General features: G+C 38.7%; 1 protein-coding gene and 1 pseudogene across 1 annotated transcript; both read right to left on the reverse strand.

Annotated features, from left to right (window-relative positions):
* Window positions 1–113: 113 nt before the first annotated feature.
* LOC126790748 (disease resistance protein RUN1-like) lies at window positions 114–2,261 on the reverse strand. Its single transcript, XM_050517092.1, has 3 exons — window positions 1,741–2,261; window positions 560–1,652; window positions 114–407 (listed from the first exon to the last, which is right to left on the reverse strand). Exons 1-3 carry the CDS (start codon window positions 2,259–2,261, stop codon window positions 114–116), a joined length of 1,908 nt encoding a protein of 635 aa, XP_050373049.1.
* Window positions 2,262–18,490: 16,229 nt separating this feature from the next.
* LOC126790795 (homocysteine S-methyltransferase 2-like) lies at window positions 18,491–20,619 on the reverse strand (annotated as a pseudogene).
* Between the last annotated feature and the right edge of the window lie 5 nt (window positions 20,620–20,624).

Genomic DNA, 20,624 nt, shown 5'->3' on the forward strand with positions numbered 1-20,624 from the left:
TATGTATGGCAAAAGGAAAAGGAAACCATCAATCTTGTGGAGGCAGAAATTTAGCATAGTCATAAATATTCTGATAACAAAAAATTGTCTTTGATAAACAATAGACTATTAGATTAGAGTACCTTGCGCCCCTCCCATAGTCGTGTGATGCGGCTGTAAGGAATGTTGAGTTTTGAAAGTTTGTTTGCATGATAACTTGATGGAAAAGATTGCAACGGACATCTAGGCCAATTAAGCCACCTCAGCTGGTTGGAGAGATAATCAATTTCTCCCGAAAAACACTCATATTCCAGGTGATCACTCATAGAAATATATCTAAGATTCTTCATATTTGAGAGACTTTCAGCAATCAATGGTATTTTAGATGTTCGCCACGGCACTTGGATGCCTCTAACTTTATACGTTCCCTACAAGAAAAGAAAGTATTTATATTAACCTAGACATTTATTTGCAAATTCAGTAAGACGCTAAAGTACTATTTCATAATAGTTTTCTACAAGGTTTAAGTAAGAATTATCTTCAACATAAAATCGATAAAAAACATCATTAATATGCTTACTGTATTATTTGTTAGAATATCGTCAGCATCTTCTTCGCTCCACACTCTGCTGCGCTCCCCGGGTTCATCAGGTGACTCTTGGTACACAATGTTTTTACCCATTTCTTCTATCAAGTCATGCATCCATATCTCATCTCTGTCAATTGTTATCAAGGCTTTTTCTTGGAGAGCTGCAATACCAATCATCATTGTTTTGTAGTCATAGAAAGCTTCCAGTATTGGTTTCACATCGTCTAGCTTCTTGCCTTTAAAGAAGCAAACCATATCAAGAAATAGTTCTTTTAGATCTGCTCCTAGAGCATCATAACTTATCTTGAGAACGTCTTGTATAATTGCCTGAGGACCTCCTTTACAACTACCTATTGTAGCTTTCCACTCCTCTATGCTTCTGCGAAATAAATGAGAGCCCAAGACTATTAAAGCTAATGGAAGGCCTTTGGCATAGCGTATAACATGCTGTGCAAGTTCCAGATAATCGCTTGGAGGTCTATTTGTTTTGAGTGCATGCAAGCTAAATAACTCCAAAGCATGACAATCATCTAACATCTTGACCTCGTATACACAATCAACTTCATGAGCAATTAGCCAACGTTTATCTCTTGTTGTTATGAGAATTCTACTTCCCGGCCCAAAACAATCAGGGCATGGTACTAAATTCTGTAATTGGCTAGAATCACTCACGTCATCAAGGATTAAGAGAACTTTTTTGTGTCGCATTCTAGTCTTTATAAAACTGACTCCTTCCTCGACACTACACACTTTCCAATTCAAGTCTCTCAAAATATCAACCAAAAGTCTCTCTTGTAGTTGGGCTAGGACATTTGATCTGACATCTGCCAAGAAACAGCTACCCTCAAACTCATGGCGAATTGAATTGAACACATCTTTGGCAACCGTGCTCTTTCCTATTCCACCAGGCCCCCATATGCCAACCATATGAACAACGTTTTCCGTATCATGTAAAAGTCGGCATATGTCTTGTCTACAAGACTCTAATCCTATGGGATGATCAGCAACATGCAACTCACATGAAGCATTCACTACTCGGGTGGACAACTCCCCAACAATCTTCTTGATAAACTTAGCCTCGTACCTATGAATATAAAAGGCATAATATATGCTAAATCAAATACTCTAAAAATATATGTAACTAGCTAGTGGAGAGGTGAAAGAAGACATACTCGCCATCCTTGAAAGGCCAACCAGACAAATCTGCTGCTTCCGTAAGAGCTGCCTTCCATTTCTCCATCTTGACTTTGTTTTTGCATTGATCAAGCGTCGCATATGCCTCACCGAAAGCACCCCTCTGGTGTCGTACGTCTGAGGGATCAACCTTGTAAAATACAGGTCTAACCTCTTGTCCTTTGAATCTTCTGCATTCTAGTATCTTGACCAGCTCATCTAAGCACCACCTTGACGAAGCATAGTTTTGAGAGAAGACGATGATTGAAACTCTAGATTCCTCGATTGCTTTGACAAGAGCTGATGATATTTCTTCTCCTCTTCTGAGCTCATCATCAATGAAGATCTCAATTCCCTTTTCACACAAAGCGGACTGCAAATGATCTGTAAAATTAGAGCGTGTATCCTCGCCTCGAAAACTCAGGAAGACCTCGTATGTATAATGATGTGAGTCATCCTTAGAAGGTGGGAGAAAAGAAGATGAAGTACTGGCTGCTGCTTCAGAGGACAGAGGAGCCATATCCTGCTTCCTGTGCTTTGAACCGAGTGTTTGGCTCAAAGACTGAGATCCTATTTCCTAAGAAGGAAGTTTTTGTGTGCCTGCTGCAATGTGAATGTGAGGTTGAAAATGACTAAAAGAGAAGCACTATGACTATGATTGCTTTCCTTTCTTTGCACGTTGCAACTTCTCACCTGCCAGCATCAGTAGGTCCCCATATCATATACATATGAATTCACCTTATTTACCAATGCAGGCACACACCATATATGATTGCCCAATTGGGTTTAGTCCTGGCACATTCCTCCTACCATAACCACACATCAAACTAGCCCATGACACTGTTTTTCTCACGCATTCAATCAAACCCCTTCCGGGCATATTCCAAGTCCCCACATTTTGCACAGAAATGAAATCAAAGAGTTCCCAATAAACATTCATCTTCCGGGCATTTACAGGTGATGTTTCAGTACAGCATGATGCAAATGTACGAGATGGCATGACATAAATATAGGTTCCGCTCAAAACCAATGTTTTAAAAAGCGAAGACGTACCATAAGGCGTTTTTTTGAGAGCCTTGAGTCTTAGAACTTGAGACGCATAAGGCGTAAGCCTTATGTTATAAAAAATTAGTAGTTAAATGTGTAAATATATAATTATACACATACAAAAAGAATAAATATATATAAGAACTTACCAATTTATTGCATTTAGATATATGAAATTCATAATCCAAACGTTTTAGATAGTTTTCATTAAATTAAACACATTATATAAATAAATATAAAAAGATACTTAAAAAATTATTTTCTAAAGCGTGGTAAAATGCGTAAAAAACGTAACATATGGCATAAAAGGCGAGTCTCGGTGTCCAGACCGAAAAACAGAGACGTTATGTAAGTAGCTTTAAGCTTTTTAAGCCTCAGCGAGCCTTGAGGCGAGTTTTTTAAAACATTGCTCAAAACTACTATTTAATTTTACAATCCAGAGTTTCAGTGTGTAAGAGCAAGAATAGCCATGACAGAGATGAGTGATTGTGCTCCATTCTGGACTGAGTTGTATGCCCTTTGAAAAAAATCACCCTCTGATTGCCTTTTAAGTGATTATACTTTGGTAACTTCAACTCTTCAAGATTGTTATACCTGGTTCTGATCTTGTGACACCCTGCAACCCACATTGCAAGAATATGTAGCCTTGCAGACGGCAATGTCTATACTCCCTGCTTGAAATGGAAAAGCAACCAAAATGCTCCATATTAATCAACTGGCTAGCGACGAAGTGAAACACAGTGAATGAGTGAAAACTGAGAAATGAACCCAAACGATCATATGAACCAATTTGTATGGAACCATGAACTATCTTGATTTAAATATACTGGCCAGCTGACACGGGCAACCAAAGTTCTACTACAACAATGGAATCAATTGAGGATCAAAACAAAAGACGGCTACAAGCAGTTTGACACCATTACTCTCCATCATCGATCCTACTGATCTGCCTTCCTTGAGTTCTTTTGTATCAAAGATTGAGTACTGAGATCCCAGCTCTAAATGGGAAAGTGAGGTGGAAAATGACTAAATGAGAACCCTATGATCATTTTCCTTTCTTTTGCAGCATCAGTAGGCCCGCCATGGAGCATATTATTCTCCAATGTAACCCCACACTTATCTCACCTCAATAGTCAATACAACATCCTTCTTACAGTGTCACTCGTAAGCGTTTTATCAAACACCTTGCAGGCACAATTCAAGTCCCCCCATTCTGCATAGAAATGAATCAAAGAACATTCCCAATAAACACATGTTCCTCCAAGCTCATAAACACATCTTCGAGAAAGCCACCATCTACCACTAGAGTAACAATTGATCCATTGTTTGTTCTTGTTCGAACAAACAAGTCGAGTTTCTAAGCAAAAAAATAAATCATAATCATACCAAAAAGAGAAGACATGGACATGAATAATCAGCTCTATGCTTCTTCATCATATATTATATACTATGTACAATTCAGAATGTCATGGTGTAAGAGTAAGAATAGCCTTGACAAAGGTGAGTGATTGTGCTACTAGGTCACGATTGGTAGTCCATTCTGGACACAGATGAATGGCTTTGAGAAAATTACCCTCTCTATGGTCAGAATGCTTTTCGTACTCTATTATTATTTTTTCTGTATCCCCAACATTTTCAATACTTGGTAACTTAAATCATAGGTGTATGATTTGAAGGAAGAAGCTGCTTCAATGACCATAGAGGTCAAATTGTTTGTTTCTGTACGCTTTGTTGACTAACCAAACTCAGCAACCTCAGACAATAGTTAGTGCTTGAGGTGGTCGACAATACTTGGTGCATCTTTCACTTTTTCCTTTTTCATATGAGCACATGTCATATACATATCAACACGTGAATTTACCATACTTCTCACTTTTTGTACAAGACCAAAGGCCTAAGAACTCTAATTAATATTTAGGGGTTCAAGGAGTTGATATTTGAATTTAGTCTTTGGTTTATATTTCTATTTATTAGGGTTGAGAAACTGAACTTAGAGTAATGTGGGATTGGAAAGTGAGATTCTAGAATGATGTATTAGCATTAAGTAAGTGGTTTGACTAGCTCTTTAAATAGGAACCTTTATGTATGATGAATGTAGACTTGGATAATTATAATTTCTATTGAGAAATATAGAGCTTAGCTCTTCTATCATTCTCATTTCTTTAGTTGTGTCATGATGTTTTAGTTTTCATCCTTTACCAATTCGGTTCTCGCATCAGATTTGGTCTCAGAATAACAAAGAAACAACCTCCTTTTGGCGTGTTCTTCCTACCGGCATGACCACAAGTCAAACTAGTCCACGACAGTGTCCTCAAGCATTTCATCAAACACGTTCAAAGCATAACCTAAGCCCCCACATTCAGCATATAACTTAATCACAAAATTTCTAATAAACACAAATTCCTCTAGACCCATCTCAAAAGCGAATTTGACTCCTTTATTGAAGATGTTTTTGCTGAAAATGACAAACTCAATTGTGATGATAGATCTATCTTCTCCTTCTGGGGAATATATGATTGATACTTAATTGGGGTTTCCTCCCTCATTCTTGTTGTTTTTCTAATGATTAAGTCTTTATTTTGGAATGATAGAGGTGCAGGAAGTGAGAATTTTATATTAGCTATTGTTGATCTTGTGAAAATTCATTCGATTGATATTGTGGCTATTTGTGAGCCTAGAGTTTCTTTCAATAAATCTTGGTTTGCTTTAGAAAAAACTGATTTCACGGATTACAGAGTGGTTGAAGCTAGAGGTTTTTCTGGTGGGCTTTGGCTAGTGTGGAATAAAAACAATGTGCATATTGATTTTGTTTACGATAATTTTCAGTCTATTACAATGTTTTTTCAACTCCCTAGTAAACCTAAATGGATGCTTACAGTGATTTATGCTAGTCTTAATCATACCTCTCGAGCTTCTCTTTGGGTGTACTTGGATCAACTTATTGCCACTCATGATGTTCATTGGATTCTGAAAGGTGATTTCAATGAGCTTGTTTCTTGTGCTGATAAAAGTAGTGGCTCTGTAACTGGTAGATTTGGTGGCTTGAGAGATTGGATCAATAGAAATGTTATGGTGGATATGGGGTTCATTGGTTCTCAGTTTACTTGGAGTAACAATAGAATTAAAGAAAGACTTGACATAGCTTTTTGTAATGTTTCTTGGAGAGCTGTTTTTAGTGAAGCTTTTGTTCAACATCTTCCTAAAACTAGATCTGATCATTGTCCCATTCTGTTACAGTTGAGGTCTAATAATTTTGTCAACCGTGCTGCTTGTCCTTTTCGGTTCAAGCTATGTGGTTTAATCCACTTTCTAATCCTATTTCTCTATTGGTTGTGAATGATGCTCTCTTCTCTATTGGTCCTCTTAAGGCCCTTGGCTATGATGGGTTTCCTGCAAGCTTTGATCAGCATCATTGGCAGTTGTATTCTGGTGATATTTACTCCATTGTTTGCAATGCTTTCATTTCTGGTTGCATCCCTTATGGTCTTAATCATACCATTATCTTTTTAATTCCCAAAGTTGATGGTCCTCAACACATGGTTAATTTCAGGCCAATTAGTCTCTGTTCCACCATCTATAAGGTCATCTCTAAACTCATTGTGGTAAAGTTGAGCCTCTTCTGATGAAGATTATAAGTCCTAACCAGGTTAGTTATGTCTCTGGAAGACACATTTTAGATAATGTCATGATAGCTCAGGAGATGTTGTTCAAGTTCTAGAAGTCCAAGGGAATTATCAGTTTCTTAGCTTGGAATGTGGACTTATCTAAAGCTTATGATAGACTTAGTTTGAGTTTTATTGAGCATGTGCTTTGTGAAATTAAGCTTCATATATGCTAATCAAATTGATCATGAGCTGTGTTTCCTCTACTAGTTTTCAAATCTGCTTTAATGGTGAACTCACTAACTCTTTTAAGGCTCAAAGAAGAATTAAGCAGGGGGATCCTCTCTCTCTCCCTGCCTTTTTGTGTTGTGCATGGAGAAGTTATCTCACCTAATTAAGTCTGTTGTTGATTCTGGAGTTGGAAATCTGTTAAAGCTTCTCAATCTGGGCCGAGAATTTCTCATCTCTTTTTTGCAGATGATTTGATGTTGTTTGTTGAGGCTTCCTCTAAACAAGCTTTTGTTTTAAAGGGCATTCTTGATACCTTCTGCTCTTTGTCTGGCTAGGCTGTTAGTTATGAGAAATCTCTTATATTTTGATCTCCCAACACTGATAGAAGGCTTGCTAATGATATTTGTAGGACTTGTGGCTCCCCTTGGGAAAGTATCTTGGTATGCCTCTAGTTCATTCTTGAATCAACAAACATACTTATGATGGTTTGTTTGATAAAGCTCAAGGTAGATTAGCTAGTTGGAAAAGTAAGACTCTTAGCCTTGCTGGTAGACTCACTTTGATCCAATCTGTTACTTCTGCCATCCCAATTTATGTCATGCACACTACTAGATTTCCCATTAGTTTTTGTGAAAAGATGTATAAGTTAATTTGAGATTTCCTATGGGGGGACATTGAGGCTAAGGAAAAAGTTTACTTAGTCAATTGGGATATTGTTTGTTAACCTAAGTCCATTGGGGGCCTTGGTATTAAGAAAACTTCTGAGATGAATCAAGCCATGTTGGCTAGAGTCAGTTAGAGATTTATGCAAAAGGATACTGGTCTATGGGCTAATATGTTTGAGGAGAAATACTTAAAGGATATGGACATCATTGATCATGATTTTTGTGCTCTTCAGTTTGGAGAAGTATTTCTCATGGTGCTCATTTATTTAGGAAAAATCTTAAGTGGAGAGTGGGGAATGGTAAAAAGATTAATTTCTGGCATGATGTGTGGGTTTGTTCTCTACCTCTTATTGATTGTGCTATTTCTTATGCTCATATTGATCATAATGCTCTGGTTTGTGACTTCTGGTGTGATTATGGGTGGAATATTCAGCTTTTAAACTATGTGTTGTCTTCTTATTTTGTTCTTTAAATGTTAATGTTCCAACTGGTTTTTGTGATGATGCTGCTAACCGACTTATTTGGAGGCCTACTTCTAATGACTGTTTTTCTGTGAAGTTTGTTTACAACTATCTTGTTTGAGATAAATGGTGCCCAAAACCCTTTGTGGAAATTTGTTTGGAATGTGAGTTGTCCTCCAAGCTGAAAACTTATCTTTGGTCTGTGATTTACAAGAAAATTCTAACTAATGTTCAAATAGCTAGAAAAAGGTTTACTATAAGTGCTACATGTCTTATTTGTAACTTTGCAGATGAAGGTCTCCTTCACCTTTTTAGAGACTGTTGTAGATCAAAGGCTATTTAGCATATGAGTCCTCCTATTTCAATTGCTAATTCTTTTTCTCTTGATTGGAATGGCTGGTTGGCGGCTCAGCTTCACTGTCATTGTAAAATCAAAAATAACATTTGGTGATGCAATATTTTTGTCTTTGTTTGCTGGTTTATATAGAAGTGGATAAACAAGTGTGTTTTTGATACCTCATTTACCATGCATGTTTACACTGCTAAAATCATATGAGATTATGCTGAAGAGTGGAGCTGCTCTCTAAGCAAGGCTAAAGTGAGTTCTTTTTATAGTTATACTATGCTTTCCTAGTCAACCCCGGCCTCGTGGGGCGAGCCCCCGTGGTTGCGAGCTGGAGCTGCCATAGCTTATGGCTAGAGCAATGGGAGGTATAAGTTGAATATTCATGGCACCAGAACTTCTAGCTCTGGGAAAATTGGTGTTGGAGGGGTGATTAGAGATCAGCATGGGCATTGGATTCATGGTTTTCAAATGAACTTGGGGATTTGGGAGATTTTGGATGCTGAAGCTTGAGGCTTATTTTTTTGTCTGAAATTCATTGCCAAACATTACAGTGGAAATGTTGAAATTGAGTGTGACTCTGTTATTTTTATCCAACTTATGCAAAGGGATAACACTTATATGCATCCTCTTGGGTCCATGCTTGCTAGTTGTGCTTCTATGATTTCCAAATTATAGAATGTGAAACTCTCTCATATTTTTAGAGAGTGTAACATGGTTGCTGATGCCTTGGCCAAAAAGAGTATTTCTCATGAGTTGGAGCAAATTGAGTTTGCCGATCCCCCCTGCACATGTTGCACATGCTTTCTTGGACGATCTGGCCAGTGTTGCTAGATGTAGGCGCACATGAGTTTCCTTAAATATTTAGTCTTTATGTTTTTTTTTGTTTTGGGCCTTTTAGGTTCCTTTGTAACCGAAAAAAAAAACAATGCAGCTGAACTTCTTCACAGAAAGGCCCGATCTTTGCGCATGCGCTCAATTCAATACACCCTTTATTTCTTCTTTAAGGAACAAGTCGAAAGCTATGCCGGCATAGTCTAAGCTTCACTTGGCTATGGATCTGGGATTGATGGGTCTGTTGCCCGGGGTTGCAACTAAGTTAACTGCCTAACTGCAATGCTTGCTTGTATCTAGCCTCTAGTTCCAGCACTTCTATCATCAGTCTGCACAAAAATGACATTTTTATCCTACAAAAGATCGTTTCTTTATCATGAGTTGCACTTCAGAATGTAACAGACCGCAATCAAGTTAAAAAGCTCATTTCAAGAGAACCTTATTACAGAACAGGAACATTTGTTCAGTGCTTTAGTATCATCTCTGCATCTTATATTCGATATATTCATCTTCAGGTCATTCAGAGGAAAACTAGCCAGCATTGATCTCCTGATACCTGTGCCAATACATACAAACTTACAAAGACATATTAGTTACATATACGAAGACTTCAACAACGATGCCTGTGTGTGCAACTCTGCTCTTACTTTGGTTATCCTACTCTTACATTTGTTCAAGAAAAATTCTTTTGTGCATAAAAAGGTACTCCTGGTAAATCCCTAATACCAGCCATAAAAAAATAAAATGATGCCTGAAAAATGTCGGCTTCCAAAACGTCATGCAGTCTTGGAGAAACGCGCAAGAAGCAGGCCTAATTATACAGCCTTTTAAGTTACAAAACAATGAGAAACGGAAGGATTATAAGAGGATTATACATACTCGTGGATCTGTAGTGATGAGTAGACATACTTGTTACTAATCATAAGAGAGCTTAATCCTGCAGCAGCCCTAAATAACTCAAGCCATTTGCTTATGACTGAAAATCCTCATCAACCACCATACAAGATCATTGCATTGTAATACAGGCAGTCAGACTGTTTGAAGAGCACATATAATTTAAAATTGCCATGCGTTAAAGGAACATTATTAAGATCTGAGTCTATTCATAATACTGGATTATCTGTTTACTGCCAAACTTGAAGAACGAGTAACTACTCACAGCATCAATTCTATCCTTAGAAACAGTGTGAACCAAAGTTCAGCACACCCTGCCGCAGCACCTCGAAATAAGATAGTTGGCAATTCTGACACCAAAAATATGGTTGTATGTGAGTTTGACAAATTATTGACCATATTTAAAAGATTTGAAACTGTAACGTGCAAATGAAAATTTGATATAATTAAACATATTTAAATAGGCGCTGCTATTTTAGAACAACCTTAGGATACAACACCAGCACCATATGTGCTTATTATCAAGTCACCAGATTCACTCTTGACGCACTATTGCTTTACCCATCTCTTATATCAAGTCATGCATCCAAATCCTACCGCCCTTGAAAGTCTCATAATCAATTCTTATTAAGGCCTTTTGTTGCAGTTGCGCAATACCAGTCACTGATTTGAGGTCATAGCAAGCTTCTAGTATTGGCTTCACATTATCCACATACGTGCCCTTAAAGAAACAAGCAATATCAAGAAAATATCCTTTCAAGTCTACACCTAAGGCATCATAACTTATTTTGAGAACATTCATAATCTCTATGTGGGAATCTTCTCTCTACAACCATCTAGTATAGCTTCCCACTCATCTCGGCTTCTACCCAAATTGTGAGAGCTTAAAACAATCAAAGCTAATGGAAGGCCCTGGGCATAACGTACAATGCATTCTGCAAGTTTCAAGTAATTGTTTAGAGGATGATTTCGTTTGAATGCATTCAAGCTAAACAACTGCAGAGCTTGACCAAAATCTAACATCTTAACCTCGTATACTTCATCAGCTTGATGAGCAGTTAGCAAACGTTTATCTCTTGTTGTTATGAGAATTCTACTGCCTATCCCAAAACAATCAGGGGATGGAACTAAATTCTGTAGTGGCTAGATTGACTCACGTCATCAAGAACTATGAGAACTTATTTCTTTCTCTGCGACCTTTTCTTTATAAAATTGACTACTTAGTCAACACTACCCACTGTCAAAGTTGAGTCACTTAAGATATCAAACAAAAGTGTGACTGTGTCTCTTGCAATTGAGTTATACCATTTGATCTAACATCTGGACAGGCCATCCAGACAAATATGATGCATCCTTAAGAGCTGCCCTCCATTTGTCGATGCTATCCTTGTATTTGCATTGATCAAGCGTAGTAAACCCGTCACCGAAAGCTCCTCTTTGGTGTCAATACAGGTATAACCTTGTAAAATACAGGTCTAACCTCCTGTCCTTTAGATTTTCTGCATTCAGGTATCTTGACCAGTTCATATAAGCACCAACTTGAGGAATTCACCGAAAAAACTTGAGGCAGCATAGGTTTTACTGTTTAGAGAAGACTATGATTGAAACTCCGGACTCGTCAATTGCCTTGAGTAGCTCTTTTGATATGTTTTCTCCTCTGCTAAGCTTATCATCTCTGAAGGTCTCAATTCCCCTCTGACACAAAGCAGTATACAAATGATTTGTAAAATTAAATCGTGTATCCTCCCCTCGAAAACTCCGAAAGACCTGGTATCTGTAATTATTTTTGTGATCAGTAGAACTGTAGAAGCCATATTCTGCTTTGGTATCCTTAATTCGCTTTTGCATTTTAGATCAACACTCTCAAAAATATATTTCGGCTATGTGGGTGTGAGGTTAAAACCAAATAGCTCCAGCCTGTTTGTATTTGGATTCCTCCGCCTTCAATTCCCTTTTAAAGTCAAATGGTACCCTCAACAAGTGAATTCACTATTATTATATTACTCAACTTCAGTCCAAAATCCCCAATGTAAGCACACACCCTGTACTCCTGTATGCAACATTCTTCAACTCTGAGCAAGTAGCAATAACACACACCGTAGTCACCACATTATGTTTAGTGGCCGTAGCCACCATCTTGAAAAACGAAGAAACTACCTTGTTTGGTATATGCTTCCTATTATAACCACAAATCAAACTAGTCGACGACACAGTGTTTCTCTCAAGCATTTCATCGAACACGTTCCGGGCGTGATCAAGTCCCCACATTCTGCTATGAATCATCAATGATATCCCGATAAACACCGCTTCTCTGAATTAACTCATCCTCAAAGCCGCAATCTTTGAGCACTTCCTAGTATAACCACAAATCTAACCACAGGCTTATGTGATTGTCCCATTATTACCCGACCCAATATTAACGACTGAATGGATTCAAACACTAGACCCAATATTACCAGTTTATTGCAATATATTCTTATCGCTCACTGAAGAACATCGTCACAAGTCACAAAAGGAAGCAAATATAAGGTTTGGTTTTTTTTTTTTGATGAAAATATATAAGGTTTGGTTGCAACTAACACAAACATTATAATTATATCCAGACATCCTGCAGCCTCGTTTCGAAGCCAAACAGTGTTAGAGTTTGAGCCCTAATTCTCTGAGATTTTTGGTTTAATAAATGAAGAACAAGAAAGGAAATAACGAAATTGATAATAATTCTCAGCATAGGGTTCTTACAACCAAGACTTGGCTTAAATACCCGATCCGTGCCTCGGTTGCCATGTGTAGCTACAACACTGGCTCAACCAACACGAAGGAAGCATGAGAATACAGCTAGCGCCAGCACAGAACGCAGCGTTTGATTCAAAGAGAAAACAACAAACAAAAGATAACAGCTCTTTCCTAAGTCAACTAGGATTTTAGGTCAAACATCCTAACAATCCACTCTCCTGGAGACAACACTTGACCTCAAGTGACTGAAGTATTTGTAGAATAATTGAAATCCTGGTACCTCTGGATGATCATATCAGCATCCTCCCATGTGGAGTCTTCTAGACTTGTTCCCTCCCATTGAATGAGCCACTGAGCACCAGCCTTCCCTTTTTTCTTAAACAATCTCCTTTCCAAAATAGCAGCAGGTCGCCATTGTGGGTTAGTAGGGTCTATTATATGTGGTAACTGGGGAAAGCTGGTCACATGAGTTCCCACAGTCTTCTTCAATAATGAAACATGAAAAACATTGTGAATTCTAGCCGTGGAGGGAAGCTGTAACTTGTAAGCCACTTTACCCACGCTCTCAATAATGGCAAATGGTCCAAAATACCTAGGAGAAAGCTTATGCCAACCAGCTTGATTGAGAGATTGCTGTTTGTAATGCTGCAATTTGAGATAAACCAAATCACCCACTTGAAACTCCCTGTCAGTGTGCTTCTTATCATAAAAACTTTTCATTCTTGATTGAGCTAACTTCAAATTCCTCTTGATAACTTGGAGTAACTCATTTCTATTCCTCAATTGCCTATCCACATCTGCTACAGCAGTAGAGCCTGGCAAATAGGGAATGATTACAGGAGGTTGATACCCATACATTGCTTGAAAAGGACTCATCTGCAAAGCTGAATGGTATGCATTGTTATACCACCATTCTGCCCAAGGCAAAGCTTGTACCCAACCATCTGGTTTTTCTCCTACAACACACCTTAAATATTTCTCCAGAGTTCTATTCAAATTTTCTGTTTGTCCATCACTTTGGGGATGATAAGCTAAAGATTTGTCTAACTTTGTGCCTTGGAATTTAAAGAATTCAGTCCAAAATGTGCTCAGGAAAACTGGATCCCTGTCAGATATGATATGTTCTGGCATTCCATGCAGCTTAAAAATATTTGTGACAAAGAGTTGTGCCACTGTAGCAGCAGAATAAGGATGAGACATAGCTGTGAAATGTGCATACTTGGTCAATCTGTCTATTACCACCCAAATGACAGTTTTCCCCTCAGAATTAGGCAAGCCATCTATAAAATCCATTGAGATATTAGTCCAAGCTTTGTCTGGTATGACATTAGGCTGCAACAACCCTAGAGGTGCAATAGTCTCATAGTGATTAACCTGACAAACATGGCATTTAGCTATGTAGTGCTTGATATCATTTATCATTCCAGGCCATGCAAAATTCTTCTTAACTCTTTGATAAGTCCTGGTTCTTCCAGCGTGTCCTCCCAGTAAACCATCATGCATCTCACTAATGATCTTCTCTCTCCAATTCCCAAAGACTGGCACAAAGACTCTGTGTCTATAAAAAAGCTGGTCATTATTCAAGGTGAAATGCTTCATACCAGATTGTCCTTGTTGCAACGCTTGCCGCACAGTTTGAGCTTCCTGATCTTGCATGCAGGCTTGTTGAATGTCACTCACAAATTGTGGTATTGGAGATGATACATTAGTTAGAGTAGAGAAATCTAATTGCCTTGATAATGCATCAGGGGCTGCATTATTTTTTCCAGTTTTGTAATGGATGGAGTAGTCGTATCCCATTAATTTGATAAGCCATTTCTGCTGAGAAGGTGTAGTGATCCGCTGATTCAAAAAATGCTCTATAAATTTGTGATCAGTGTATATCTGAAAATGATTCCCAAGCAAATAAGGCCTCCAATGTTGAACAGCAAAAACCACCGCCATCATCTCCTTATCATACACTGAGAGAGTAGTGTGTCTAGGAGCCAAAGCTTTACTTAAAAAGCCACATGGTGACCCTCTTGAGAAAGCACTGCTCCAATTCCTTTCTCTGAGGCATCGCACTCTACCACAAATTCTTTGGTGAAATCAGGAATGGCTAAGACTAGAGTTGACATCAATGCCTTTTTCAACAGTTCAAAAGTGACTTCTGCCTCCTTAGTCCAAATGAAGTTATCTTTCTTGAGCATATCTGTTAAGGGTCTTGCAATTGTGCCAAAATTCATCACATACTTTCTATAATAACCTGCCAAACCTAAAAACCCTCTCAACCCCTTCAGAGTCTTAGGTTGAACCCACTTAGCTATGCAACTAATTTTTTCTGGATCCACAGCTACTCCCTTAGCACTTATAACATGCCCCAGGTATTCCACTCTATCCACACCAAATTGGCATTTACTTTCCTTCACCTTCAAGGAATGTTGCAGCAACTTTTCCAAAACTGCATGCAAGTGCTTAAGATGTTCTTGCAGAGAGTTACTATAGATCAGTATATCATCAAAGAACACAAGAACAAATTTCCTCAACATCGGTCTCAACACGTCATTCATTTCAGATTGAAAGGTTGATGGGGCATTAGTGAGGCCAAATGGCATCACTAAGAACTCATAATGGCCTGAGTGAGTTCTGAATGCAATTTTTTGAAGATCCTTGTCAGTCATTCTAATTTGATGGTATCCCGACCTTAAGTCCAACTTGGTAAAAATCGTAGCTCCATGGACTTCATCAATGAGCTCATCGACTACCGGAATGGGGTATTTGTCCTTAATAGTTGCAGCGTTAAGAGCTCTATAATCGACACACATTCTCCAAGTGCCATCTTTTTTCTTGACCAATATGACTGGAGAAGAAAATGGTGAAACACTAGGTCTTATTACTCCATTATCTAACATTTCTTGCACAATATTCTCTATTTCAGCCTTTTGAAAGTGTGGATACCTGTAAGGTCGAACATTAATAGCTGATGTATTTGCTTTTAGCTCAATCCTGTGATCATGGTGTCTAGGAGGAGGTAGGGTAATTGGTGGTTGAAACACTTCTTCATACCGATTAAGAAGCTTTTGAATCTCTGGATGGACAACTTTGGTTGGTGATTTGTCATTCTCAATGCCCAATGGACAAAGTTCTACCATTACTGCCTCAGTTTCTCTTTTAAGTAGCCTAGCCATGGACTTTCAACTGATAACTGAAGCTTGTGGTTTTGTTTCTCCTTGCAACACATATTGTACATGATGCATGTGAAACTTCATAACCATAGTACCAAAATTCCATGTGATATCCCCTAAAGACTTCAACCAGATTGCACTAAGAACAATTTCACATCCTGAAACAGGAAATATATAAAAGTCACCAGTGAACACATACCTTTGTACTTGTAGCTCAATTCGCACTTGACCCGTAGTGTACATAATAGCACCACTAGCTAGTCTTACTCTCACTCGTTTAGTACTAATGACTTCAGCTTTCATTTTCTTCAATAATGCAGGGTGTATAAAGTTGTGTGAGGCTCATGTGTCAATGAGAACATGCACAGGTTTTTTGTCAAACACCCCCTTCAGCTGCATTGTTTCAGAGTCATCTTGCCCTCCCATAATTGAAGTTGTATTTCAAGCTCTTGACCTTCAGTAACTATGATATTCTCTTCTACTGTTTCAGTTGGGGCTGCATCTCCCACCTCCATTTCATCTGGAATCACCTCAAGAACCATGAGTTGTCTTCTTCCATTAGCCCTTCTACAATTGTGACCTGGTCTAAATTGCTCATCACAGAAGAAATATTGGCCTCTTGCTCTTCTAGCATCAAACTCAACTTGAGTAAGTCGCATATTAGGTCCATTAGTAGAAGCTGTAAAATTACTGGGTGCATGTCTTGCCCCTCCTCTAATCAAAGCTCCTCCTTGCACACGATTAGGTTGTATGCCTCCATTAGCCTGCCTTGGGGTAGTATTGGTCACTGTGGTTGCAGGAGGTGATTGCCTAATAGTATTAACATTCTTGTGCTGCCCTATATGTCCCACTTCACGCTCTTCAAAAATCCGAGCTAGGTCAAATGCTTCATACAAGGTTCTTGGCCGCAAGGCACGCATATCAGACCTAAGAAAAAACAGGTGCTCGTCTTGCAAGTTTAACAAAATGTTCCACATAACTATCCACATTCCCAATCTGAGTCATTCTCCCTAGAGCGGCTTGATAATCAATCGAGTTACAACCACCAAATTCACGCATTAACAACTCAGTAAGGCCTTGCCAATTAGCTTGGAATTCATGGCGAAATAAATACCAGCGATTTGAAGCTTTTTCAGTGAAGTGCATAGCTGCAATTAGGACTTTCTTCTCCTCAGGAATTCTGTAGAACTCAAAAAATTGCTCAGCCTTGTGAAGCCATTCAATCGGATCACCCCCACTGTAAGTAGGCAACTCTAATTTCATTTGTTTCATAGTAGGTAAGGTATGATCTGTTGGAGACACATGTGTATCCATAGAGTAATGGTTTCCACTCCCGTGAGACCAATATGGCTTAGAGGAGGACCCCCCAAAATGGCCAATGGATGGATATTGTGGAGGAAATGAAGGCAAATGGGGACTAAATGTGGCAGCATGAGGATTGAGAGAACTTGAAGTTGAATAACACATTGGAATCAGGCTAGGACCAGCCAAGGAATGATGGTTGTTGCTGACTAGATGATATGACTGAGGGTATAGACTGTATGGAACTTGATTATAACTAGATTGAAATGGAGCAGTGTAACTCGCTGAGGGATGTCCTTGCAAAATTGTGGGGTGTGGATCAGTATAGTGTGTAGTAGGAGCAAAATTCAGTGTACTAGAGATATGTGTATCCGCTGAGCTAGAGTATGGACCAGCAATGTAATTAAATGGCTGGGATCCCAAATTGGTATGCTGATAATAATAGTGCATCCTAGGTTCTTGATGCCCAACCTGTAAGGGAGCAAGATTCACCCGTTGACGCACTGTAGAAGGTGGTGTAGTATCCAAACGGGGACTTGGACCGTGAGTAATACTAGAGGTATTAGTAGAACCAGTCGAAACATGATTATTATAACCCAAAATAACATCATGATGACCAAGTTCAGTATATGAAAGACTAGGAGTAAGGCCAGAAAAACTACCAGTCGTAGATGAGATACCCAGAGCAGCGGTCGACGGAGCGGTGGCGGATATAGGTGGTGTTGTGCCGGAATTGAGTTCAGTACTCGTGCTTACAGCAGAGTCTACAATGGAGGTTGTGGGTTGGCTGCCAGTAGGTAACGACGGAACGCTTGGTGGTGGCTCCGGAGGCAGAGATCTGGACTCTCGAAAAAGAAGGCGCATCTCAGCGATAAGGTCAGATCTGAGTGATGCCATCGAGCCCTGAACGGTACCCAACGTCTCCTGGATATCAGCAACCGAGCTTTGAACCATACTAATGGTAGTAGAGGTCTCATCCCGATGGGCTTGAAGAGCGAGCTCCACCTGAGCGATGTCAGCGGCCGGAGCGGACATACCGGCACTAACCTGAGGTCTATTTTTGGCCATAACCCACAAGATCGAGGGCTCTGGTACCAAATTGTTAGAGTTTGAGCCCTAACTCTCTGAGATTTTTGGTTTAATAAATGAAGAACAAGAAAGGAAATAACGAAATTGATATTAATTCTCGGCATAGGGTTCTTACAACCAAGACTTGGCTTAAATACCCGATTCGTGCCTCGGTTGCCATGTGTAGCTACGGCTCAACCAACACGAAGGAAGCATGAGAATACAGCTAGCGCCAGCACAGAATGCAGCATTTGATTCAAAGAGAAAACAGCAAACAAAAGATAACAACTCTTTCCTAAGTCAACTAGGATTTTAGGTCAAACATCCTAACAAACAGAGCTGACATGAACACATAATAATTATATCTCCAAAGAAATAATGACCATTATTTGTAGAATTCGGCCAACAACCATTCATCTTCTCTGGATTAGAATAGAAATAATTCCATGTGAAACAACCTCACCAATTACCATTCAGCAGAAATACCATGGTGATAGGTTTGCTACTTGCTCAGTTCCCCTTGAGTTACAAAACAAAGGAATGTAAAGGACACATGCATGTTCTTAAACTAAGCATCAGATTATATATTTACATCTCACTTTCACAACTCAAAACGAACCAGTGACTGCAGATGCCTTGTTAGAAAGAGCCTCAGATGGTTTTTGGAGTTGTTCTGCAGCAGCCTCCAAATAGGGAAGCCCCTGCAGCCTCACGCCACTTCTCTATGACTATGTCTGCAAACTCCTCGTCAACCCGCCCAGTCGATGGCTGCAAGCCTACAATGGGAAGCACATGAATCAGGACTTATTTACAAAGTAGTTATATCCAACACTTTCATCATCCTTGAACAGTTTATTACATACAATTTAAGTAACATTGGTTTCATATTTTTAGCCACAAATAATACAAGATTCACCTCACCACTGTTGGGGTATATCACTATTGGTTTGCTTGTTACCACCAAATTTGATTGGCAAAGGAATATTAGGTATATGAAAATGTTGAGGGGCTAACTCAAATATGGAATCACCACTCACCACATTGATTTAGAAGCAAAAGTAAACCATGCTGGATAACAGTTGGCACAATTAACACCCTCGTCTTAAACTTCCTGAAACTGAGCTCAGTAAGTCAGCATTATCCATTCTAACACTTTTTAATATTCGTCATATATGCTTGGACGATTCTGCGAAGGTAATGAGCTAGCTTGCTTAATTGTGTCGACAATACATTACGGCATAAGGCTTATAGATCAATGCAAATAAAGAATATTACCTTTGCCTCTAGCTTATTCGGTATCGTCTCAAATGCATTAGATTCGCACCAGAGTTGGCCAGAATCTGAACCTTTTCCCTGTGGAAATCTTTCAGTGTTTCTAGAGTCACTGCATTGCCATAGTTGCCACTACAAGGGAAATAACCGTATAGAATCAGAACTGAGATTGATGATTAAAGTTACAAACAAAACTGCAAGAAATTATATGCAGAGATGTCACCACTTTCTTGTTCTATGCCCAGTTTATGTATAGTAAGATACACAAGGCATATGCTAAGTTAACTCACCTATATCGGCCAAATAGACTCCATAGCTTCCCACAGATGCTGCAACTAGAACAGGATGTCTTGAAAGGCTTTTAGTGTATTTGATATTTCTCGTGCCTCAACTGCAACTTGCACACTTTTCTGAGCAGGGCTCTGGCTTCTTCTCTTGAGAAACCTTTGGCCTCAAAACCTTTAATTGCGGCCTAAATCAATATAGTCTCAATATTAATACATGTGTACTTAATGAATCATGACCAAAAATAATTAGCTGAGGCGATGCAATTATTATGAAACCTATCTGCTGCATCCTACCAATATCAGCCAATTATGATGTTTGATCCAGCATCATGGTAGTCCAAATGTACCTACATATCAAAATCTGTTTATTATTTGAAACCTATCTGCTGCAACCTACCTATATGCTTGTAAAATTTCCACATTGTAATTTGTAGAATAAAATTGAATATACTTGTGGTATGTACTTGGAAGTGAGAAATTTTATATTACATGTGGTTAATCAACAAAAATTGTAGATAATGCAACATCATGTTTGTTGAACATGAAGAACATGATAATATATTTTGATCAAATTGTAGACAATAAAATATTGGAAATTGAGAATATAAATACGAAGAAAAAGGTATAGGCAATTAGGAGAAATATGGTATTTACATTTGCTTCTAACTTATTTGCAGTCAATTTTCAAATTTAAACTGCAATGTCTATACTCCCTACTGGAAATGGAAAAGCAACCAAAATGCTCGATATCAATCAACTAGCTAGCGCATGGTGAAACAGTGATTCAGTGAATGAGTGAAAGCTGAGAAAATGAATCAAATGGATCATATGAACCAATTTGTATAGAACCATGGACTACCTTAATTTGAATTACTAACCAGATACGACCAATGTTCTTCTATAACAATGGAATCAATTGAGGATCAACACAGAGGAGAACTAAGTTCAAACAGTTTTGATACCAATACTACCCATCATCA

This window comes from Argentina anserina, chromosome 4 (assembly GCF_933775445.1).
Source record: "Argentina anserina chromosome 4, drPotAnse1.1, whole genome shotgun sequence".
In the NCBI taxonomy this organism is placed as follows: domain Eukaryota; kingdom Viridiplantae; phylum Streptophyta; class Magnoliopsida; order Rosales; family Rosaceae; genus Argentina; species Argentina anserina.